The 25203-nt window shown below is 46.5% G+C and overlaps 1 protein-coding gene across 3 annotated transcripts in view; it reads right to left on the bottom strand.

Annotated features, from left to right (window-relative positions):
* The window catches only part of SS18 (SS18 subunit of BAF chromatin remodeling complex), a 246059-nt gene extending 221185 nt beyond the window's left edge, over positions 1–24874 (bottom strand). Inside the window, exons 1-2 of one of the 3 annotated variants that reach the window (XM_069220049.1) lie at positions 24537–24874; positions 6726–6802 (exon numbers count right to left, since the gene is read on the bottom strand). In XM_069220049.1, the coding sequence (XP_069076150.1) occupies positions 6726–6802; positions 24537–24605 (146 nt within the window). In that variant the 5' untranslated portion in view covers positions 24606–24874. The remainder of the gene's footprint in view (positions 1–6725; positions 6803–24536) is intronic. The other 2 variants (XM_069220050.1, XM_069220051.1) reach the window with 2 other exon arrangements.
* Positions 24875–25203: the final 329 nt, after the last annotated feature.

Below are 25203 nucleotides of genomic sequence, written 5' to 3' on the forward strand. Positions count from 1 at the left end.
TAGACGTCAGATCATACCGCCCGCTCTCTGTTAAACACAGACTGCAAGATCCTAGGGAAAGTACTGGCGAGCAGACTCCTCCTATTCATTCCACCATGAGGATCAGTCTGGATTTATCCCAGGACGAAACACCTTTTTGAATATTAGGATACTACTTTACCTTCTGCACAGTAATACTGGGACGTACCACTGTGGAGTGGCCATATCTTTAAATATCCAGAAGGTGTTCGATACTCTAAACTGGGACTTCCTCATTAAAACATTATTGAGACTGGATATATAACCTGGATCACTACATTATATTCTAACCCGTCGGCTTGAGTTTGGACAGGGCAAATCTGATCAGGCACATTCCCCATACATAGGGGCACTAGACAGGGCTGCCTGCTCTCTCCACTGTTGTTTACTACAGCTAAAGCCTCTGGCCACCAAATTGAGCATACATGGGGCATTCCAGAACTCCACATGCATCACATTATATCTCTATACGCAGATGACGCCTTGATTTACTTACAAGATCATGTTGTCTCTATGCCGGGGGTAATGGCCATACTGGATTCCTTCGCCGAAATATCAGGGCTGCGAGTTAACTGGTCTAAGTCCTGCATTTTCCCCTAACACCGGTTCCCGTGGACCTCCAGCGTGACTGGCCGGTTGCAGTGTGCAAACACACGTCAGGTTTGTAATAGAAATCAATGGGAGACCAAGGGGTCTCTTCAGCGATGCAGGCAGGCAAGGGGGGGGGGGGCTCCTCGGGGTAGCCACCACCTGGGCAAGGGAGAGGGCCTCCTGGGGGTCACTCCTGCACTGGAGTTCCGATCTTTCAGGTCCTGGGGGCTGCGGGTGCAGAGTCTTTTCCAGGCGTCGGGAACTGGGAGTCAGGCAGTCGCGGTCAGGGGGAGCCTCGGGATTCCCTCTGCAGGCGTCGCTGTGGGGGCTCAGGGGGGGGGGGCAACTCTGGCTACTCACGGTCTCTTAGTCGCCGGGGAGTCCTCCCTGAAGTGTTTGTTCTCCACAAGTCGAGCCGGGGCGTTGGGTGCAGAGTAGCAAGTCTCACGCTTCCAGCGGAAACGCAGTTGTTTTAAAGTTGCTCCTTTGGAAACAAAGTTGCAGTCTTGGGTGAACAGAGCCGCTGTCCTCGGGAGTTCTTGGTCCTTCTAGAGCAGGGCAGTCCTCTGAGGATTCAGAGGTCGCTGGTCCCTGGGAAAAGCATCGCTGGAGCAGTGTCTTTAGAAGGGAGGGAGACAGGCCAGTAGAGCTGCGGCCAAAGCAGTTGGTGTCTCAGTCTTCTCTGCAGGGTTTTTCAGCTTAGTAGTCCTCTTCTTCTTAGGTTGCAGGAATCTGAGTTCCTAGGTTCTGGGGAGCCCCTAAATACAGAATTTAGGGGTGTGTTTAGGTCAGGGAGGGCAGTAGCCAATGGCTACTAGCCCTGAGGGTGGCTACACCCTCTTTGTGCCTCCTCCCAAGGGGAGGGGGTCACATTCCTATCCCTATTGGGGGGGATCCTCCATCTGCAAGATGGAGGATTCCTAAAAGTCAGAGTCACTTCAGCTCAGGTTGCCTTAGGGGCTGCCCTGACTGGTCAGTGACTCCTCCTTGTTTTTCTCATTATCTCCTCCGGCCTTGCCGCCAAAAGTGGGGCCGTGGCCGGAGGGGGCGGGCAACTCCACTAGCTGGAATGCCCTGTGGTGCTGTAACAAAGGGGGTGAGCACCAGGTTTGGGATCTCTTGCCTCAGTGTTAAGGAGTCCATCTTCCCAATAGAACCTGTGTGTTCCACTGACTTTTGTTTTTGTTTCCTCAGCAGCTTGCTGCCTAAGGCCTTCAAGAGAGGGACAGGTTTCTTGCCCCTTATACAGCTGTTCCCTTGTGTGTCCCCCTGGGCCTAATAGTTAAACCTGATAAGGTTCCAACTCCCTAGGCTCAGTTCCCTCAGAGGGTAGAACTTCTTCCTGTGAAGAGAGGTTCTTTTTCTTTTGCTGTGTTGAAGCTGGTTCCCCAGTCTTCTTTCCTTTTCTTTTGGAGGGTTGGGCCATTATTCCAGACTCCAACACCTCTTTTTCACCCTGAGCCTTGCACTGTGTCCGTGTCTTGACACACACCAGTTCAGGAATACCCAGCATGGCTTTTAAGTTCTACCTCAGCCCATGCTGAGGACTCCAGGTCATTTCCAAGCAAACAGTCTACTGGGATAGCAGAGGAGACTACCACCTGTTTCAGGCCAGCGACCCCTCCCCATTCTTAAGTTACCATAGCCATGGGATGTACTTTAGTCTGATTGTCGGGGTTGGTGACTGGATACGTTTGTCCAGTCAGGTACTGTCCTGGGGAAACCAGTTTGTCTGTCACCATTGTGACACTGGCACCTGTATCCCTCAGGGCTTCTACACTAGTCCCATTAATAAAGAGTTGCTGCCTGTATTTTTGCATATTAGGGGGCCAGGCAGCTAGTGTGGCTAAGTCCACCCCACCCTCAAGAGACTAATGTAGCTTCAGTGGGGACCCTGATTTTCTCTGGGCACACGGTTGATGCCACCTGGAGACTGGCTATTCCAGTGCTAACTGGAGTAGTAGTAGTAGAAGTGGAACCTTTCTTGGGACAGGCCTTGTCTCCAGTTTGGTGTCCCTGCTGATTACAGCTACGACACCAGGCCTTTTTTGGTATCAAAGTTTTTACCTTTGTACCCAAATGAGGAGTGTGAAGAGGCTTAGGACCCTCCCTCCTGAGCAGGTTTTTGGGGCCCTCTAGAAGACTCTTTACTATTTTTGTTTTTGGATGTCTCAACACTCTTCCCCTGGGGAGTCTTTGTGACCCCTTTCTTTTGGTCACCCCCTGTGGAAGTCTTGGTCACCCTAGTCTTGACCCAATGGTCTGCCTTCTTTCCCAATTCTTGGGGAGAAATTGGACCTAGGTCTACCAGATACTGATGCAGTTTATCATTGAAACAATTGCTTAAAAGGTGTTCTTTCATAAACAGATTATACAGCCCATCATAATCATTTACACCACTGCCATTAATCCAACCATCCAGTGTTTTGACTGATAAGTCAACAAAATCATCCCAGGTCTGGCTCGAGGATTTTTGAGCCCCCCTGAACCTAATCCTGTACTCCTCAGTTGAGAATCCAAAGCCCTCAATCAGGGTAGCCTTCATGAGGTCATAGGATTCTGCATCTTTTCCAGAGAGTGTGAGGAGTATATCCCTACACTTTCCAGTGAACATTTCCCAAAGGAGAGCTCCCCAGTGAGATCTATTTACTTTTCTGGTTGCACAAGCCCTCACAAAAGCTGTGCACCATTTGGTGGTTTCATCACCATCTTCATATTTTGTTACAATCCCTTTGGGGATTTTTAGCATGTCAGTAGTATATCTGACCCTATTTAAGTTGCTGCCACCATTGATGGGAGCTAAGCCCATCTCTTGTCTTTCTCTTTCTATGGCTAGGAGCTGTTTCTCCAAAGCCAATCTTTTGGCCATCCTGGCTAACAGGAGGTCATCTTCATTGAGGCTGCCCTCAATGCTTTCAGAGTTGTTGGACTCCCCTGTGGGAGAAGCAGCACCTCTGACTATCACTTGTGGAGTCAGGGTTGGAGGAACCCTGGTTCCCCAAACTAGGAGTGGAGGGGGGAAATTGTCCTCCACTTCACTAGTTTCATCCTCTGTAAGGTTATCTTCAGAGGGGTTGTCTCTAGCAAACTCTGCCAAGAGCTCCTGGAGCTGTACTTTGGTAGGGTTTGATCCAGTTTTTATCTTTTTGATTTTGCAGAGAGTTCTTAACTCTGACATCCTAAGATACAGGTAAGGGGTGAGGTTGAGCTCCACCACCATCTCTTCTGCAGTAGATATTATTTCTCTAAAAGTTGGGATACTTTTTGAGAATCTAAAAGTATCTCTAGAACTTAATCCAAACTTTTACAAAACTTTTAAACTCTAAAAGAAATGCTGACAGGGATTAACACAAGGCCCTAGCTGGACTTTTAAAAATTTAGAAAAATAGCTCAAATTTAAAAAATCAGTTTCTAATGACAATTTTGGGAATTTAGTTGTGTGATCAGGTATTGGCTGAGTAGTCCAGCAAATGCAAAGTCTTGTACCCCACAGCTGATCCACCAATGTAGAAAGTTGGCTCTGTATATACTATTTCAAAGTAAGAAATAATGTGCACAGAGTCCAAGGGTTCCCCTTAGAGGTAAGATAGTGGCAAAAAGAGATAATTCTAATGCTCTATTTTGTGGTAGTGTGGTCGAGCAATAAGCTTATCAAAGGAGTAGTGTTAAGCATTTGTTGTACACACACAAGCAATAAATGAGGAACACACACTCAGAGACAATTCCAGGCCAATAGGTTTTTATATAGAAATATATATTTTCTTAGTTCATTTTAAGGACCACAGGTTCAAGATTTACAAGTAATACTTCAAATGAAAGGTATTTCACTCAGGTATTCTAGGAACTTTGAATAATCACAATAGGATGTACAGTTTTGACAAAAATGGCAATAAGCTATTTTAAAAGTGGACACAATGCAAAAAATCAACAGTTCCTGGGGGAGGTAAGTAAATGTTAAGTTCACAGGTAAGTAAAACACTTACAGGGTTCAAGGTTGGGTCAGCACAAGCAGGCACTGGAGTACACCCTCAGCGGCACAGGGATGGCCGGGTACAGAGTGCAAACAGGCGTCGGGTTTCAGATAGGAATCAATGGGGAGACCCAGGGGTCTCTTCAATGATGCAGGCAAACACGGGGGGGGCTCCTCAGGGTAGCCACCACCTGGGCTAGGCAGAGGGTCGCTCCTGCACTGGAGTTCGGTTCCTTCAGGTCCTGGGGGCTGCGGGTGCAGTGCTGGTTCCAGGCGTCGGGTTCCTTGTTACAGGCAGTCGCGGTCAGGGGGAGCCTCTGGATTTCCTCTGCAGGGGTCGCTGTGGGGGATGGGGCGTCAACTCTGGCTACTCAGGTGGAGGATTTCTAAAAGTAAGGGTCACCTCAGCTCAGGACACCTTAGGGGCTGTCCTGACTGGTGGGTGGTGACTCCTTGTTTTTCTAATTATCTCCTCCAGCCAAACGTGGAGGCAGTGGCCAGAGGGGTGGGCATCTCCACTAGCTTGGATGCCCTGTGGCACTGTAACAAAAAGAGTGAGCATTTGAGGCTCACCGCCAGGTGTTGCGGGCTTTGTTCCTGGCCACAGAGTGACAAAGGCACTCTCCCCATGTGGCCAGCAACATATCTGGTGTGTGGCAGGCTGGCAGAAACTAGTCAGCCTACACTGGAAGTCTGGTATGTTTTCAGGGGGCTTCTCTAAGATGCCCTCTGGGTGAATTTTACAATAAATTGCACACTGGCATCAGTGTGCATTTATTGTGCTGAGACGTTGGATACCAAACTTCCCAGTTTTCAGTGTAGCCATTATGGTGCTGTGGAGTTAGTGCTTGACAGACTCCCAGACTATATATTCTTATGGCTACGCTGCACTTACAATGTCTAAGGATTTGCTTAGACACTGTAGGGGTATAGTGCTCATGCACATATGCCCTCACCTGTGGTATAGTGCACCCTGCATTAGGGCTGTAAGGCCTGCTAGAGGGGTGACTTACCTATGCTACAGGCAGTGTGAGGTTGGCATGGCACTCTGAGGGGAGTACCATGTCGACTTAGTCATTTTCTCCCCACCAGCACACACAAGCTGTAAAGCAGTGTGTATGTGCTGAGTGAAGGGTCCCTAGGGTGGCATAAGACATGCTGCAGCCGTTAGAGATCTTCCCTAGCATCAGGGCCCTTGGTACCAGGGATACCAGTTACAAGGGACTTACCTGAGTGCCAGGGTTGTGCCAATTGTGGAGACAAAGGTACAGTTTAGGGAAAGAACACTGGTGCTGGGGCCTGGTTAGCAGGGTCCCAGCACACTTTCAAATCATAACTTAGCATCAGCAATTGCAAAAAGTCAGCGGGTAACCAAGCCAAGGAGGCATTTCCTTACAGATAGTTAAATCAGTATCATACGCTCAGCCCACAAAAAGTCCTTGATTTTCTCTCTTGACAATGAATGTGATGCTGGGGATGCTCAGCCTCCCGAAGACCAAGGAGGAGGCAAAAGAAGAGTAAGGCTTATGCTGCCAACAAATTGCAGTTCCCCTAGTAATTAGCCAAAGCTAGATGGCTTCCTGACATTAAACTGGAGATAGTCCTCCAACCCCTTTAATTAGACAGCCCTCAGTCAACTAAACATAATGCACATGTGGAGAGGAACGGATAGAAAATGAAGGCTGGAATGGGAAAACCAAATGAGGCAGGGCCATAGATTTGTTCATAGAATCGACCATCCGCTTCAGTGTGGCACAAGTTGGAAAGCCATTATGACCGTGATTATGTGGTAAGGAACTGGAAAGTTAGTATAATTGTGTTCAATACCCTGCAAAAGGTAGTCAGCTGTGAAAGTCTTGGACAGAAGTGTGTGCAAGGAACCGTACTCTGGATTTTGTAACTCATGCATCGTTTAGGCAGAATGTTATATTGTAATATAATAACGCTTTTGTACAGAAGTGGTACAACATGTATAAAAAGGAAAGACCCATTGGCGTGGCCAATGCTTTTTTTCTTAGCAGAATAAGTAATTCTTTAACACCTTCTAAATAGGAAAGATTTCTGACATAACCTGGTCCATTCTTAAGTCTGTTGCATCCAATATTATTGAAGTAATCTAGAAATTGTAGATTCTGATTTAACTTACTGTGAACATTCAGAGGTCTTTCCTTTATTCTGATAATCCATTATACATTGTATAAGATGGTTATTTTCATCCAGCATCTACAAGACAAAAAAAGCTGCAGGTTATAAACATTTAATGAACAGCAAGATGAGTACAAACAAGCACTGAAATGGGCCAATAGGTCTCACTTATTGAAAGAGCTATTGGCTGTTCAGCATAGCTTAAAGGTAGTGGCGTAAGTGTCAGAACGGAACAGCAAGTGGAGTGTGTTGTGTATTGGAGTGGCATAGTATGACGTTGCATAGTGGGGCATACACTGGAGTGGCAGAGTGAAATGGCATAGAGTGTTGCAGAGTATAGCGGTGAAGAGTGCAGTGGCACTGAATGTAATGGAAATTAGTTCAGTGGTGTACAACGCAGCAGCGTAGATTAGAGTGCCACACAGTAGAGTTCAGTGGTGCAGAGTGCAGTGGTGCACAGCAAAGTGACGCACAGCAGAACGGTGCAGAGCACAGTTGCGTGATGCAGAGAGCAGTGGTGCAGAGTAGAATTGACTGGCAGGGTGCATTGGTTTGGAGTAGCACAGAACGGGGTAGAGTAGCACGGAACGGGGTAGAGTATAGTGTGGTGAGAGTGGAGTGGTTAGTTTGGCGTGCCAGAGTAATGCAGTGTAGAGTGGCGTAGAGTTCAGTGGCAGAGAGTGTAGTGTTGCAGAGCAGAGTGTCCGACTTCAGTGATGTCGAGTGAAGTACAGTCGCATAGAGTAAAGTACAGTGGCATTGAGCAGTGGTTCCCGACCTGTGGTTCAAGGACCCCTGGAGGTCCATGAAGCCTTTTCATGGATCCCATGACTGCTTAGATCATTAAAAATAACAGATTCATAAAGTGCATATAAATAAAGTGGCTAAAACTACAATTGAACATTTTAAAATGTGCTGTAAATGTCAAGGGTTTTTAAACTGGAGGCTAAAAATGTAATTGGAATCCTTAAATTGATTCTTGGGAGCATTGGAAGTGCACAAAATTGAATACAGAATGGACAATGTGTGGCTTTAATTTAGAAAAGCTCCAGCCTTCCTATTAAAATTAGAATTTTTATTGTTTGCAAATTAAGTAAGATGTTATTTGTGTGTGTATTTGATTGAATGCATTTTTCTATATTTTTTGTGTGTTGTTTTGCGGTTCAAATCATCAACAACGTACAGGCCAGAGTCCCAGTCAAGACTCAATGGGGGGCCTCCGGAATCAAATAGTAGTGATTCAGTGAGGGTCCCCAGGTTCCAATAATGACAAGGTGGGAGTCTAAAGAAGTCAAAAGGTTGAGAGCCACTTCATAAAGTACAGTTATGCAGAGTGGCGTGCAGTCGCTTAGAGTGCAGTGACTGAGTAGAGTGAGATGGCACAGAATAGACTGTTTCAGAGTAGAGTGAACTGCTGCGGAGTGGAGTGGTGCATGGTAGAGTGCAGTTGCGTATTATGGCAGAGTGTAATGGCGTAAAGTGGTGTAGAGTGCAGTGGGATAAAGTGCTAAGTAGATTAGAGTGGCATACAGTGGATTGTCATAGCGTGCAGGGGCACAGAGTTGAGTGTTACAAAGTAAAGTGCACTGGTATAGAGGGTAGTGTTTCAGAGTGACATACAGTACAGTGCGTGAGTAAATTGGTGTGGTGTAGAGTGCGGTGGCAAAGAGTGAATTGGCATAGATTACAGTGGTACAGGGTAGAGTAGAGGCGTGTAGAGTGCAATGGCGCCAAGTTGGGTGCTGCAGAATGCAATGGTGTGGAGTTGAGTTGTGCAGAGTGGAGCATTCATGGTGTGGTAGCAAGCTGCTGTTGTGTAACCATTTTAGCTATAGTTTTATACATGTTATTTTAGCAAACTAGGCCTGCCGCTGTGCACTTTACCCTAGATATATTTTATTTAGCTTTGTTATATTATTTTAACATTAGCCACATTTGCGGTCTTGTTTTATTTTCTCTATCGAGCTGTTCTTCGCCTAGGTCAGCACTACGTTCTTCAACAAGACATTTCTTTCACTCTGTGCTTTTCCCAAGGCTGCAGTAAGATAGGGTGCCGGCAAAAGTGGTACGTGTTGTCGTCAATAGTCACAGAAACATACATAATCTTATGTGGGGATCCTTTCTTGGAACATCAGATATTTTATTATAAAAATACTACTTTGACCCATGTATGTTAGAGGGAGACTCCAGTCACGTGACCATGACTGAGTGCTGATTGATTTGCTACAGCTGCTTATGTAGACTACAGGCCTCTTGCTCAGGTATGAGAGATGATGTCTTCCCAGGGGAACCTGAAAGGCAGAATTAGAGCTTAACATGCTGTGCTCTAACACAGCTTAGGTAGGAACTATCTCTACAACTCTTAGGGGCAGTATGGTAGCATTATTCTTGTGTTTTAACCTCCTTGTCACAATTTTAATTTTGTTGTGCTTCGTCATCCTAGTTATTGCAATACATGCTGTATTACCTGAGATGCAGTTATTGCAATAAAACCTTACTGAACTTTATTCTGCCTCTGATTGTCCTTGCATATGTGAGACTAATGTAACTGAGAGAAACGGAGAAGATCCGAGTGACCACAATTCCCCGGAGAAGTCATTTAGGTCATGCGCCCTGTTGCCACAATCATCCCTGCTTTTGGGTGGAGATGAGGCATTGCTAGTTAGCTGGATTAGGCCGACAGGTGTCACATGGTGCAGGACCAGACTCAGTCCCCCGCAGTACAGGTGATTCTGACGCCCTAATCCAGTAGTCTCATTAAGATAATGAGAACCTACGTAACACTGCCATTACAGACAACACATTTACAATGGAAATGACTATTACGTTTTCACCGACATACAGTTTTACTATTGAAGCTATGGACCGCACAGACGAAAATGTGGAAATTGCATCACATAGAGTAAAGATTTGTTTTGATCATATTAAAGTATTTGTTCCCAACACACTTCAGAATTAACAAAAATGTGCTTCATATTTGTCCTTAATTCTGCTATATTCTGAAATACTTACACAGTTCATTTAAATGTTGTGTGCTAGAAACAAAAACCTCTTATCCCTAGTATCCAGCAGGACTGTCGCATAAATCCTCTCTCTCTCAAGACAGAGAAAGAGATGAAATAAGTGCCTTCAGAAGAACAGCGCCTGACATTTGACCTCGGTCTTTAAATACACAGGAGATGTGACAAGATAAGAACATAATTTACAGGCCTGTTTACAGAAAGGGAGCAATAGGAAGGATACTTGGAAAAGGGAAGTTACAAACTCAAGCTGTACAGCCTAAAACAAAAATCGCCATAAAATTGAAAGCAATTAAATTTGAGTTACAAACCACAAAACCTTTGGCAAGCAACAGACAGAATGCATTCCTAGGTCAGCTTTCTGAATGTTGCTAAGTTGTCTCTAGTAAACCAGGTAGCTGTGCTGACTGGTCAGCTGCGACCTAAAAAGGACGAATATGTCTCAACATTTAACCACATAACACCTACACTCACTTTCTAGAATTAACTCAGACCGTAGCCTTGGCTGGTGAATATGACAGTCATGACTTTAAGGACCTTTCCTGCTGACTAGGTCCTAGTTCTAGGTAAAAGGAGCAGAAGTATGGAAGGGGTGCTGTGTTGGGAAAGAAAAAGATGTGAAGCGTTCAGGTTAAATGATAAAATTTGAACTTATAGTCTTGCAATTGTGCCTACATAATATGGTCAAGGCTGCAAATCTGTGACAGAGAAATGCCATCTAAAGCAATAATAAACGGGAAACCAGCATTGGCACGAAGTCGGTTAGGCTTCAACCTAAAAAGTAAATAAAACTAACATATAATATCTTGGCATTACACATAACCTCCATAGCAGACAAAGAGAACTGCACCTGCAGCATCAGCACACTTTTTAACTGTAGTTCCATGCTTCTCTGCCATGGTTAATTTCTAGCAACATTTTTCCATGTCAGAGCACCTGTTTGGACAAACTTTTTTTAATACCTTCAAGTTTAATATTTGTACGTTCATCATCACCTCCTCCCCCAGAACCTTGGTAGCCCATTATGAACAGCATGTTGCTGTATGAAACTGCAATGCCCCAATAATGTCATTTTTTTTTAAATGGCATGTTTATCTACCGTGAATCGCTGGTGTTACTGGATATGGTATACTTAATACCAGTGTTTCCTAGTGCATTTATGTATCTAAGCAATCATGCAGCTTTTGTGCTCTCATTCTTAACAACATAAACAATGAGCCAAGTAATTTGTTGAGCGGTTTGAGTAACTGTAGGAAAGTACCATCTTGCCTGGAATGTTACCCCCATATTTCATTGTATGCATGCTGTTTTAGCCCTTGTGTCACTGGGACCCTGCCAGGCAGGGCCCCAGTGCTCATAGTATGTGCCCTGTATGGTGCCTAACTGTCTCACTGAGGCTCTGCTAACCAGAACCTCAGTGGTTATGCTCTCTCTGCTTTCCAAATTTGTCACTAACAGGCTAGTGACTAAATTTACCAATTCACACTGGCATACTGGTACACCCATATAATTCCCTTGTATATGGTACTGAGGTACCCAGGGTATTGGGGTTTCAGGAGATCCTCATGGGCTGCAGCATTTCTTTTGCCACCCATAGGGAGCTCTGACAATTCTTACACAGGCCTGCCACTGCAGTCTGCGTGAAATAACTTCCACGTTATTTCACAGCCATTTACCACTGCACATAAGTAACTTATAAGTCACCTATATGTCTAACCTTCACTTAGTGAAGGTTGGGTGCAAAGTTACTTAGTGTGTGTGCACCCTGGCACTAGCCAAGGTGCCCCCACATCGCTCAGGGCAAATTCCCCAGATTTTGTGAGTGCGGGGACACCATTACACGCGTGCACTATACATAGGTCACTACCTATGTATAGCGTCACAATGGTAACTCCGAACATGGCCATGTAACATGTCTAAGATCATGGAATTGTCCCCCCAATACCATTCTGGTATTGGGGGGACAATTCCATGATCCCCCGGGTCTCTAGCACAGTACCCGGGTACTGTCAAACTGTCTTTCCGGGGTCTCCACTGCCGCTGCCAACCCCTCAGACAGGTTTCTACCCTCCTGGGGTCCAGGCAGCCCTGGCCCAGGAAGGCAGAACAAAGGATTTCCTCTGAGAGAGGGTGTTACACCCTCTCCCTTTGGAAATAGGTGTGAAGGGCTGGAGAGGAGTACCCTCCCCCAGCTTCTGCCAATGCTTTGATGGGCACAGATGGTGCCCATCTCTGCATAAGCCAGTCTACACCGGTTCAGGGACCCCCCCAGCCCTGCTCTGGCACGAAACTGAACAAAGGAAAGGGGAGTGACCACTCCCCTGACCAGTACCTCCCAGGGGAGGTGCCCAGAGCTCCTCCAGTGTGTCCCAGACCTCTGCCATCTTGGAAACAGAGGTGTTGGGGGCACACTGGACTGCTCTGAGTGGCCAGTACCAGCAGGTGACGTCAGAGGCTCCTTCTGACAGGCTCTTACCTCTCATGGTAGCCAAACCTCCTTTTCTGGCTATTTAGGGTCTCTGCTTTGGGGAATCCTTCAGATAACGAATGCAAGAGCTCACCAGAGTTCCTCTGCATCTCCTTCTTCACCTTCTACCAAGGATCGACCGCTGACTGCTCCAGGACGCCTGCAAAACCGCAACAAAGTAGCAAGATAACTACCAGCAACATTGTAGCGCCTAATCCTGCCGGCTTTCTCGACTGTTTCCTGGTGGTGCATGCTCTGGGGGTAGCCTGCCTTCACCCTGCACCAGAAGCTCAGAAGAAATCTTGTGTGGGTCGACGGAATCTTCCCCCTGCTAACGCAGGCACCAAAAGACTGCATCACCGGTCCACTGGGTCCCCTCTCATCCTGACGAGCATGGTCCCTGGAACACAGCAACTCTGTCCAAGTGACTCCCACAGTCCAGTGACTCTTCAGTCCAAGTTTGGTGGAGGTAAGCCCTTGCCTCCCCACACCGCACTGCAAAGCTGTGTACTGCATTATTTGCAGCTGCTCCGGCTCCCGTGTACTCTTCCAGGATTTCCTTTGTGCACAGCCTAGCCTGGGTCCCCAGCACTCCGTCATGCAGTGCACAACCTTCTGAGTTGTCCTCTGACGTCGTGGGAACCCCTTTTGTAACTTCGCATGGACTCCGGTTGACTCAACTTCCAAGTGCCTGTTGGGGTACTTCTGCGGGTGCTGCCTGCTTCTGTGAGGGCTCTCTGAGTTGCTGAGCGCCCCCTTTGTCTCCTCCTCCAAAAGGCAACATCCTGGTCCTCAGCAGCACCCAAAAACCTCTACTGCGACCCTTGCAGATAGCAAGGCTTGTTTGCATTTCTGCGTGGGAACACCTCTGCAAGCTTCATCGCGACGTGGGACATCAGTCTTCCAAAGGAGAAGTCCCTAGTCCTCTTCTTTCTTGCAGAACACCAAGCTTCTTCCAACCAGAGGCAGCTTCCTTGCACCTTCATCCAGGGTTTCCTGGGCTCCTGCCCCCCCGGACACTGTTGCGACTATTGGACTTGGTCTCCTTGTCTTGCAGGTCCGGAAATCCATTGTCAGTGCACTGCTGGGGTTTGTTCTTCCTGCAGAATCCCCCTATCACGACGGTTAGAAATTGGGTTTTTGATTGGCAGTCAGGTTACCCCCTGTGCAAGCAAAAGCCCTCACTATAGTCAGGGTAAGTCACACACAATCCAAGATTATCCGGTGTCCACCCTCTGGTAGCTTGGCACGAGCAGTCAGGCTTAACTTAGAAGGCAATGTGTAAAGTATTTGTGCGATAAATCATGCAATACCCCCATATAGCACCACAAAAATACACGACACAGTATTTAGAAAAATATATAATATTTATCAGGATAATTGTAGGTCAAAACGAATAAAGTTGCAATGTGAATTTGTAGGGATATTACTGAAAAGCGATATAAAGTGTCTTGAGTCTTTAAAAAGCAAACAAAGTCTCTTTCAAGCACAAAGTACCTGGTTTGGAGTGGAAAATCTCCTCAGAGGGCCGCAGAAGAAGAGATACGTGGAAAAAGGGTGTGTGTGTCGATTTCTCTCCAGCACACACGGACTTGCGTCGTTATTTTTCACGCTGGGAAGTCGTGTATTGGTTTCTGGCGCGCGGACAGTCTCTTTCTGTGGATCGCGGGGATTACCAGATGTCCCGGGTCTTGTGCGTGGATTCTCCTGCTTGTTTACCGGCTGCGTGTCGTTCTGCGGGGCTGTGCGTCGAAGTTTCGCTCTCATGGCAGGCGTCGCGTCGATTTAGCCTCTGGAGGTCGGGCGGCGTTGTCCTTGCGAGGCCATGCGTCGAAGTTCCGGTCGTCCCGAAGGCGTCGCGTCGGTGTGCGGCGTTTTTCTCGCCGCGGAACAAGCTGTGCGGCGAAAATTTCACCGCACGAAGCGTCCAAGTGAAAAAGAGAAGCCTTTTTGGTCCTGAGACTTCAGGAGAACAGGAGGCAAGCTCTATCCAAGCCCTTGGAGAGCACTTTTACAGCCAGACAAGAGTTCAGCAAGGCAGCAGGGCAACAGCAAGGCAGCAGTCCCTTGTAGAAAGCAGTCAGGTTAGTCCTTTAGGCAGCCAGGCAGTTCTTCTTGGCAGGATGCAGGTTCTGGTTCAGGTTTCTTCTCCAGCAAGTGTCTGATGAGGTAGGGCAGAGGCCCTGTTTTATACCCAAATGTGCCTTTGAAGGAAGGGGGGGGGGGGGGGGGAGGGGGGGGGGGGGGAGGGGGGGGGGGGAGACTTCAAAGAGTGGCTAAGAAGTGCACCGGGTCCCCTTTCAGTTCAATCCTGTCTGCCAGTGTCCCAGTTGGGGGTGTGGCAGTCCTTTGTGTGAGAGCAGGCCCTCCACCCTCCCAGCCCAGGAAGACCCATTCAAAATGCAGATGTATGCAAGTGAGGCTGAGTACCCTGTGTTTGGGGTGTGTCTGAGTGAATGCACAACGAGCTGTCAACTAAGCCCAGCCAGACGTGGATTGTAAGGCACAGAAAGATTTAAGTGCAGAGAAATGCTCACTTCCTAAAAGTGGCATTTCTAGAATAGTAATATTAAATCTAACTTCACCAGTCAGCAGGATTTTATATTACCATTCTGGCCATACTAAATATGACCTTCCTACTCCTTTCAGATCAGCAGCTACCCCTTCAATATTGTATGAGGGCAGCCCCAACGTTAGCCTATGAAGGGAGCAGGCCTCACAGTACTGCAAAAACAAATTTAGGAGTTTTACACTACCAGGACATGTAAACTACACAGGTACATGCCTTGCCTTTCACCCACACAGCACTCTGCTCTAGGGGTTACCTAGGACACACATTAGAGGTGACTTATATGTGGAGAAAGGGGAGGTTTAGGCTTGGCAAGTACTTTTAAATGCCAAGTCGAGGTGACAGTGAAACTGCACACACAGGCTTTGCAGTGGCCGGCCTGAGACAAGGAATAGGGGCTACTTAAGTGGTTGGCACAACCAGTGCTGCAGGCCCACTAGTAGCATTTAATCTACAGGCTCTAGGCACATAGAGTGCACATTACTAGGGACTTATAAGTAAATTAAATAGTCCAATCAGGTATGATTCAAGGTTACCATGTTTTAAGGGAGAGAGCATATGCACTTTAGCACTGGTTAGCAGTGGTAAAGTGCGCAGAGTCTAAAAGCCAGCAAAAACAGTGTCCAAAAAGTGGAGGGAGGCAGGCAAAAAGTTAGGGGTGACCACCCTAAGGCTGTCAGGTCTAACAATGACTATTGTGCTCTCTGGGGGTAGTAGGTGCACTTTACCTCTACTTTTCAGGGTCTTGGGGTGGGGTATTTTTCTAACCCTCACTCTTTTCTTACAGTCCCAGTGACCCTCTACAAGCTCACATAGGTCTAGGGTCCATTCGTGATTCGCATTCCACTTTTGGAGTATATGGTTTGTGTTGCCCCTATACCTATGTGCTCCTATTGCAACCTATTGTAATTCTACACTGTTTGCATTACTTTTCTTACTCTTACCTGATTTGGGTTTGTGTACATATAACTTGTGTATATTACTTACCTTCTGACTGGGGGTACTCACTGAGATACTTTTGGCATATTGTCATAAAAATAAAGAACCTTTATTTTTAGTAGCTCGGTGTATTGTGTTTTCTTATATATTGTGCATGTGATATAAGTGGTATAGTAGGAGCTTTGCATGTCTCCTAGTTCAGCCTAGGCTGCTTTACCATAGCTACCTTCTATCAGCCTAAGCTGCTAGAAACACCTCTTGTACACTAATAAGGGATAACTGGACCTGGCACAAAGTTTAAGTACCTTTGGTACCCACTACAAGCCAGGCCAGCCTCCTACAATAAGAAAAAATAAAGAGAACTGTGGAAACAATCTTTAAAAAGAATGTTCGATAGTAAAAATTGATAGTCTCTGCCATATCTATAGTTTTTGCCAGGCAGCATGTAAAAGGTGCATGGGAATAGCTCCAGATTTTTTTCTTCATAGTACATATATATGGATATTATTCTGATAACGGGCCGCATGGTCTGAACACTGGATCACCACTCAATCTTTTTGTTCATAGAATTCAGAAATACATACAATTTATCTCAATTAAATTTCATGCCAGAGAACTCACACAACACTTAAAAATCTTAAGGATAAGCAGATATGCTTGCACACAGATTAGGAACACACAGCACAACATAATCCACATACAGCAATATTACCCTGAAGACCTCTCCAATAATATTACTCCCAAGCTCATGTCTCTGTCTTCTTATTGTTGGTGTTTCTATGGCTGTCACAAACTGTAGGGAGGTGGCAAATACATCTGTTGCATTCTGAATTCAAACTAGAATGCTTCTTATACTATAATCAAATTAGTATGGATGCCAGAAGGTCTAGCTTAAGCAATCCAAACTCATTTTAATTTAAGGAGCTGCCTGCTGATCTTTATAAACACAAGACAGATTCAATAACCTTTTCAGCATCCAATGATGCAGCAACTGCCTTCAACTATTTATCAACGGCAGTCAAGGACCTAGTGTAAAAACAGCCAATTCCTTACGTCTTTCATTTTGCTGCATTAAACCATAAAATGAATACAACACACAACAGGATTGTTCCTACCATCCATTCACTATGTCACAGATTTCAAGCTATTGGTTTCACAAATGTTACCATCCGTCTTACCACGAAAGAGCACCAAGTTAACACTCTATTGGTGCAATTCAACTCTGCAAGGATAATGTTTATTTAATTGTTATTGCCTCTGGGCAACATAGCCATATCTTGCACTAGTGCTTATAGTGTGCATCAAGGCCTCTGCATCTTGGGAAGTCAGTTGCATAGCAAGGTACCTTGGTGTGCAACACATAGCACGCACAAACAAAGTACACACCTTTTTAAGTTTATAGTTTAGCAATACACTTTTGTTTTGTTGAAATGCATTGAATCAGTTTAAAGTCCATCTTTGCATCCCATGTAACTTACTGGTGCCACTCCACATGAGACATTTTCCTTTGGGCTACTTCACCAGCCATTCAGCGTTGGCCCCAACATGCGGACTGACTTTACCCATGCTATATAACCTTAAGGAGTCTCTGGTGTTCCACATGAATATCTCTTACCTACCCCTTTATGCCTTTCAGAAGAGTCCAAACCAATATTCAAGGCAAACCAGACCTGCCAATGACTCTCCTCCAGCCGTGAAAGCCTTTGAATAGCACCAGGTTTACCTCCTCAGCAACTACCACTACATCTGAAACATTTTACTCTTTCCAAAAACATGAGAAGGCCTACTCCATTCCTCGAATTGTGTGACTAATAGCAATCTGCTTATGAGAGTAAATTTACCAGGGAAGCTTCTTCCAACAGCAAAGAAACTGTTACTGCAAATTTTGATGATGGGTTCCATGGAATGGATAAGGGAGCTGCAAGTCTTTTAGCCCACTATTCTGCAGTGTTGGCGATAATCAACATGTTTTATTGTATAACCTGCCAACTATTCTTTATTTTACTGCTGGAAACGTGAAGTAAAGTTTGCAGGAAAACAAAATCCTGGAAAAAGTAGGCTTTGAAAAGTTGCAGCAAAAATGTTTACTGAACAAATAAAAAAAAAAAAGGTTTTAGATACATATTTAAAAAATAAATAAAAAATAAAAAAAAAGTTGTGTAAACAGAGCAAAGGTAAGTATACTAGGAAAAGGGGCTTGTCCCTCTCCTAAAATTAGAGGAGAATTTACAATGATGAAGGTGATGGGGGACTAGTAAGGGGTTTTTAGAGTTCAGATAGGAGTAGCATCAAAGGGATAATAAGGGAATTGTACGGTTCAAGAAAGGATAGTAATATGTTTTTAGTTCTCACTTCCATAAATTAAAGAATGCATTCCAGAAATACTACTTGTCAAAAATCCACATTTTTGGGGACGGTCATATGTAATAAACAATTACACAACATTACTGCCTCGAGAATTTCAACTGGCTTCAAGTAGTTAAGTCAGCTTTATTTAACAAGTCATCTTTATTTAAACATACTCAAATGGTTTGGTTAACTGCTTTTACCAAGAGCCATTTACAGGAGATACACTGCCAAAATTTCTATGTCAGGACCCGAGGCGAGGATTATACAGATCTTTCTTCACTCTTTATTCAACAGCAAGTTTAAAGTTCAGCAAAAAACAATGAAGAACTACAACACCCATGAGGACGCTCCCATAGCAACCAAAGTCCAATCATCAAGCCTTCCGACGATGTGTATAAATGTCCCTTGTCATCATCCGTCCTCTTTCTTCACTGCTCTAGTGTCAGTGAAGTTTGCCCTTACTGCCTCTGAGTACTTAATATTTTTTCAAACTTGTTTTTGCACGTCGATTGTGCCATTGTGAACTGTTTTCCTCTCGTTTCTAAGGATGCTCAGCGAGCGCAGCAGACTTTTTTGCTTGAGCGCCGATTCAACTTGCGGTGACGCGGCGGGCCCTCTAGAGGGCGCTCTCGCACTGCTATCCTACAACAGTGTGTTTTTTGACCGATCAAAGCGCCAAACGCAACCGCAACTCGAATTGCGGCTCAACAGGGGTTTATTGAGCGAGGCTCATTTATTAACCCCTCCAACTCCCATTTGAACACCGGTTTTGTGAGTGAAAAGACACAGTGTTGCGGTAAGACCACTTCCCATCAGGGACATCGCACGACCCTGTGGGCACGTCCAGAGACCACTGGGTCAGTTTTTCTTTTTGGTCACAAAAGCGTGAGAGGGGGGGGGGGGGGGGGGGGGCTGCGCTTATTTTATAGGGTGTTCTTCTGTCAATATTTCCCCGAGTCCCACGATGCAGTCCATGCAGGACCTTGATTTTTACCCCAACATGTCCCCAGGGGAGGGCCCTTCGCAACGCTCTCTCCCTCCTGGGGTAGATGTGTTGCTCTTGCAGGCTATCGCCCAGGCCCGGGCCCCTATTAAAGAGAGCGTGGCGCAACTGGCAGAACAGGTTTCCGAGGGACTGGCATGTTTGTTGAGGACAGAGGGCTGAATTAAAGACTTCCAAGGTCACAGCTCCCAAGAAATCGCACAAGTGCAACGCAGGGCACCTAGAAGACTTTGAGCGCCTCACCAATATCTTCTATAAAAGTGCGCATGCGCATAACCGCACAACCTTCCGGGAGGTATCTCAGCCCAGAGTGACTGGTGAAAAGCTTCACCACATAGTGGGCCCTGATGTGGGGTCACTTAAACACATCGCAGAGGACTCTGATGGGGATTCCTCCTCGGAGGAACAAGACTCCAGCCGCCACTGGCACCCCGGGCCTCTGTGCAAGATCCGCAAGAGCCGGATGACTCCGGTTCAGATATGTTTGAACCCGAGAGAATTTATCACCCTTGGTCATCGGAGTGGCAGCCGGAGCAGAAGGTAGCCAAATATGTGGCTAGTAAGATTCGTAACCCTTTTGAGAAGGAGGTGCGGGCTCGCCGGAAGGCCGAATGCCCGCGTCCTACCTTGCCAGATAAATTGGCGGCGACTCCGGACATAGATCCGAAGATGTATACTTTTTTTTTTGCAAAGTACACCTAGGACCCCAAGAAGGGTAATGACCAATACTGGAGGGCTTGCCATGGCAAACTACTTGACGCGTTAGGTCCCCTAACACAGATAATTCAACTGGCTGAGCGTGCGAGACAAACTGACACCTCCCTGCCAACGGATGTTGTGGCCGGGTGGGCCCATAAGGCAGTTTGCCTCCAGGGTAATGCTAACCGTGCCATCTCGGCTGAGAGGCACTGTTCCTTACTTAGCAGTTATCTAACTCTGAGGCAGGTGCGGTCGCCAAAGGTAATTTATTCGGCAACCCGTTTGTCAAGGAGTTGGGCAAAATTGTCGCCACCTTTTCAGCACTGGACAAGATGCAATCTTCAATCAAGAAGATATTCCCGGGGAAGGTTTTTGGGGGGGGCGGACGAGGCAGGGGCCACTCCTCCAGCTGCCTTTATCAACAAGGGACCAATTCCTACAGAAATAATGGATGGCGAGACAGTCGTCAAGACACCTTCTTTCCCAATCAAGGCAGAGCGAACAGGATTGCCCAGGGAGGAGCGAATGCTCCAGGAGGCCCTTCTGGTAAGGATTACCCCTTCTTTCCCTCAAAAAATTGGAGGGAGGTCATGCTTGTTCAGACACAAATGGACACACATAACCTCCGATTGCCTGGGTGTTACAGACGGTGATAGGGTTTCACATCGAATTCTGGGGAACTCCGGTCCAGGGGAATCTTCCAAGACCCTTAGTCTTTTCGGCAGCGTATTCCACACGGATACCATACGCAAGTCTCTTCTTCACCCCAGGGGTTTTGTGAGCAATCTCTTTCTTGTAGAGAAAAAGGACAAGGGTTTTCGCTCGGTTATCAATCTCAGATCATTCGAGTGGGTGATCTACAGACACTTACAAAATGGAGGGCATTCATATGCTCAGGGATCTCCTGTTACAGGGAGATTGGATGGTTCATCTGGACCTCAAGGATGCTTACCTGACGGTCCCCATATTTCCCCCTCATCGCAGGTTCCTACAATTTCTGTGGAGGGATCAGGTGTTCGAGTTCACGTCCCTTCCTTTCGGCCTCTCTTTGGCATCGTGGTGTTTCACCTGACTGCTCAAATCAGTGGCGGAATACCTTCGCTCTCGAGGGATTCATCTGATCATCTGCCTGGAAGATATCCTCCTCATGGATCAATCCAGGACTCAAATTATATCCAATGCGAGCACGACTGCTGTACTCCTCCAGGACTTGGGGTTTGTGATCAACCAACAGAAATCGGATCTCCTGCCCACACAGGCAATTACTTTTCTGAGGTTTCTCGTACACTCTCAATCAGCCTCCCTCAGTCTCCCGAGCTCAAAGCTCTCCAAGATCAAGAAAGAACTGATTAAAGTTAAGAGACGCAACAGGATCTCACTCAGGCAATTGGCCAGAGTAGTGGGACTGCTCTCCTCCTCGATTCAGGCCATTTTTCCAGGCCCTCTTCATTGCTGGGCTCCCCAGCATCTGAAGGCGCATCATCTTCTACGCGGATTAACGTATTCAGAGCTCATCTCCCTTACCCAGGAAGTGAGAACAGAGCTCCAATGGTGGCTGGACCACATGGAGGCTTGGAATGGCAGGGCCATTTTCGGAGCCTCACAGGACCTGGTCATAGAATCGGCTGCCAGCCGCCAGGGCTGGGGCACCCGTCTCATTCGGTGGACGATGGACCCCTTGGGAGCTCAGTATGCACATCAACTGTCTCGAACTCCTGGCGGGTTCTTTTGCGATCAGGTCCCGACTCGGGACAAAGTCTCCTGTGCTGTTCTTCTCGGATGGACAATGTGTCTGCAGTGCAGTACATAAATCACCTAGGGGGCACGCTTTGAGAGCCCTAGCGGAGTTGGTGAAGGATTTTTGGCACTTCTGCCTTCAACACCAGATTTTGGTAACAGCAGAGTACCTTCCAAGTTCCCAGAACACTCTGGCGGAGTGGAATTCCAGATTTCTGGCAGACTTCAGCGATTGGCAGCTGGATGAAGCAGTTTTCCAGGTGTTCATGGAACAATGGGGTTTTTGTTCAGTGGATCTCTTTGCGTCCAGATGGAACACTCAATTACTGACATGCTTCAGCTGGCGCCTGGACCCGGAGGCAGTGGGTGCGTTCTTGCAGGACGGGGGGGGGGAGGGGGGTATTCAGGAGTATGTGTTCCCTACTTTCCTTCTGATACTGAGAGTATCAGCCCAGGTACGTCGTCAGGTGGCGACGGTGGTATTGATAACCCATCTTTGGAGGTCACAGGTGTGGCTTTCCAATTCGTCTCCCGGACTCTCCATCAATTCTACAGGACCCTGTGGGCCACTTTCATCCTCTGGTCCTTCAGGGCCACCTCGTTCTGGCGGCTTGGAAGATTTCCGGGCTCGCTGGCAGGACTGCCGAATTTCACAGGACGCTGAGAAATTCATCAAACCGGCATGGGCTCCGGGAACATGTAAGCGGTACAGGCCCGCTTGGACTAGATGGGCTCATTTGTGTGTGGAAAGACATCGATCCCATGGGGGCCCAGATTACAGATATCCTGAATTTTCTTGCAGCGCTGACTTGACTTATTGCTATGTAAATTCCTTTGGATCAGCCATCTCGGCTGGCCATCCGCCACTGCAGAGCCGTCCGGTTTGACAGCACCCTTGGGTATGTAAGTTACTTAAAGGGATCGGAATCTCCAGACCTCCGGAACCCAGGTATTCGGAGTTATGGGACGTCAATCAGGTTCTTCGACTCTTATCCTCGTGGCAGGATAATGAACATCTCTCACGGAAGGAGTTGTCATCTAAGTTGGCTATGTTACCATGTCTTAGATCGTGCAAAAGGGTGTCGGACGTTAGGGCCCTGGGCGTCTCGCTAGAGTGTTTTTCCCCGGATGGGGTGACTTTCACTGTTTCCAGGAGAACTAAATGTAATATCAGTTCGGTAACCTATCCAGCTTTTCCCCCATGCACCAAAATTGTGCGTGGTAAGATGCCTCAAAGTTTATTAAGAGGTGACAGACGAATTTCGGCCTCCTGAAGAACACCAATTGTTGATTTCGCTGAAGAAACCTCTTAAGGCAGTCTCCTCCCCTTCGATAGCTAGGTGGATCAGATGGATCTTGACAGAAGCAGGCATCAATGTACCAGTTTTTGGGGCACACTCCACTCTGGGTGCTATGGCTTCCAAAGCCATACAGGTGGGTGGCAGATTAGATGACATTATGAATGCTGCGGATTGGTCATCGGAGTCTACTTTCAAACAATTCAATTTTAAACCTATCCATGAAGCAAACTCTTTGGTGGTAAATAAGCTTCAAACTTGCATAATCCTCGCTTCCGGACCTGACATAGAATGAGAAATTTCCTAGCTAGCGAGAAGGAAAGTTTAAATTCTATTAAGGACACGGAGGCAAGGATTACCCCACCTTACACAGGAAATGTGTTTCCCACCCGGGAGCTGCATGAAGGTACCATTTTGAGGTGGTATATACATATATAGTTGCTTAGGGTGGATGTACGAGTATCTTGGTTGACTTTGCTTCCTACTTGTTAATTGACACATTATTAATACGGTTTAAAGGCGCAATGCACTTTATCAAGGATATGCTTATTTCCTATATTGGTTTTGTTTGAAAAAGGGTCTTTCACCCGCTTAATGAGTGATGTTGTTCCTGTAGGATCAGAGGCGTCAACAACCTGAGAATGCCTGAACTTCCTTCCGCAGTGAAGTCGAGGACGGATGGCAACAACAAGGGACATTTATACACATCGTCGGAAGGCTTGATGATTGGACATTGGTTGCCACGGGAATGTCCTCATGGGTGTTGTAGTTCTTTGTTGTTTTTTGCTGAACTTTGAACTTGCTGTTGAATAAAGAGTGAAGAAACATCTGCATAATCCTCGCCTCCGTGTCCTTAACAGAATTGAAACTTTCCTTCTCGCTAGCTAGGAAATTTCGCATTATCCGTTGCTAGTAGACTTGCGGGGTAATGCAATTACTGTGCATTTCTGTCATCACGGCGGGACTCCATATGATATCCGACAGAGGTGAAGATTGAATTGGGAAATAAATTGATATATTTAACATGCATCAGATTTTTTGCAAACAAAAATAAAACATTTTACAAGAGACAACGATTACAACGCCTTGGTTAGTTTACATTTTTGGAAATATTTCGCTACGTACTGCCTTATTTCCCAAGCATATCTGACACTACAGGGAAATGTCTACAATACACTCTTTGGTCTCCTACAAAGTAAAATCGGGGAGCACTGTGTACAAACTCTATGCCGACGGTACAAGATTCCTTGCCTAGTGCTTTCAATTAACAAGTGGCTCGTGGAAGCTTAAATGTTGGTTCACTTAAACTGGGCGGATTGGACGAACATACCACACCACCAAGATTTGTAAACGAAGAGCCCTGGACTGGAAGTGATGTCCAGGAAACACGAGGCCATCTGGTATCTTAGTTTACTAGCAGTCGTGACAAAGGCCGAGGATTGGTTCTTTGTCGTCGCCCCCCCACCCCCAAAAAAAAAAATGTACCGCTTTAATAGAAAATACTGTTTTTCCCAATGTCCAACTTACTAAAGTCAATAATGCCATTTAGCACGGACAACTCACTGTACCGTAAGGTGGAGGGGGGGGCAATCAAAGATTAAAACTTGAAAAGTTAACAGGTGACACTCTACTCAGTTAATCAAAAACGGGACTCCCCTGTTGCGTTTAAGTGATATGCACTACGTTATCAGGTTCACAGATCCGCCCGCTCCCCCTCCTTCCCATCCGCACCTTTTGGATTGCCGCCGGTGTGATCTCGCCCTTTCCACGCTGCCGCGGAGCTGCAAAAGCCACCGACATGTTGCCTGGTGCCTGTTTCTCCCACCAAGCGTAATATCGAAGCACTGTGAACAGAACAAACCCTGCTCTCGATTAACCGCAGAACAGCACAGGCCACAGGCCATACCAAACCTGCGGGTTGTGTGCGATGGGTATACTCGCTGCATTTCACGTTGACACCACTACGTAAGACACGTACGAACAAAAAATCAAGCATGGGGAAACATTATAAGTCTTTTGCGATGCCTAAACAGACATGTGACCCTTTTTACCAAATGTGAGCGTTGCTCTTCCAAAGTGGTACAGTCCAACTAGCTACCCGACATAGAAGAAGTACAAAGCCGGAAACCCACGCAAGGCTTGTCCTTAAATGGAGCGGCCATCTTGAAATGTGAAATTAAACATTCATGAAAATGCCAATGTCGCAGAGAACGGAAGAGTAGACCGTGCTCGATTTACCGCGCTTCTGATACCCCAATCCAACATGGTATTACATTTTCGCTTCGACAACAAACTGTGGCGAATCAAAATGGTTTATGTTTATGACGTTAGAGGAATGACGAGACCGCTTAAAATTGTTCTTCCCCACAGAAAAGGCCACACTTAGTTGATGCTTGTT

The sequence above is a fragment of the Pleurodeles waltl genome, chromosome 2_2 (assembly GCF_031143425.1).
Source record: "Pleurodeles waltl isolate 20211129_DDA chromosome 2_2, aPleWal1.hap1.20221129, whole genome shotgun sequence".
Lineage (NCBI taxonomy): Eukaryota > Metazoa > Chordata > Amphibia > Caudata > Salamandridae > Pleurodeles > Pleurodeles waltl.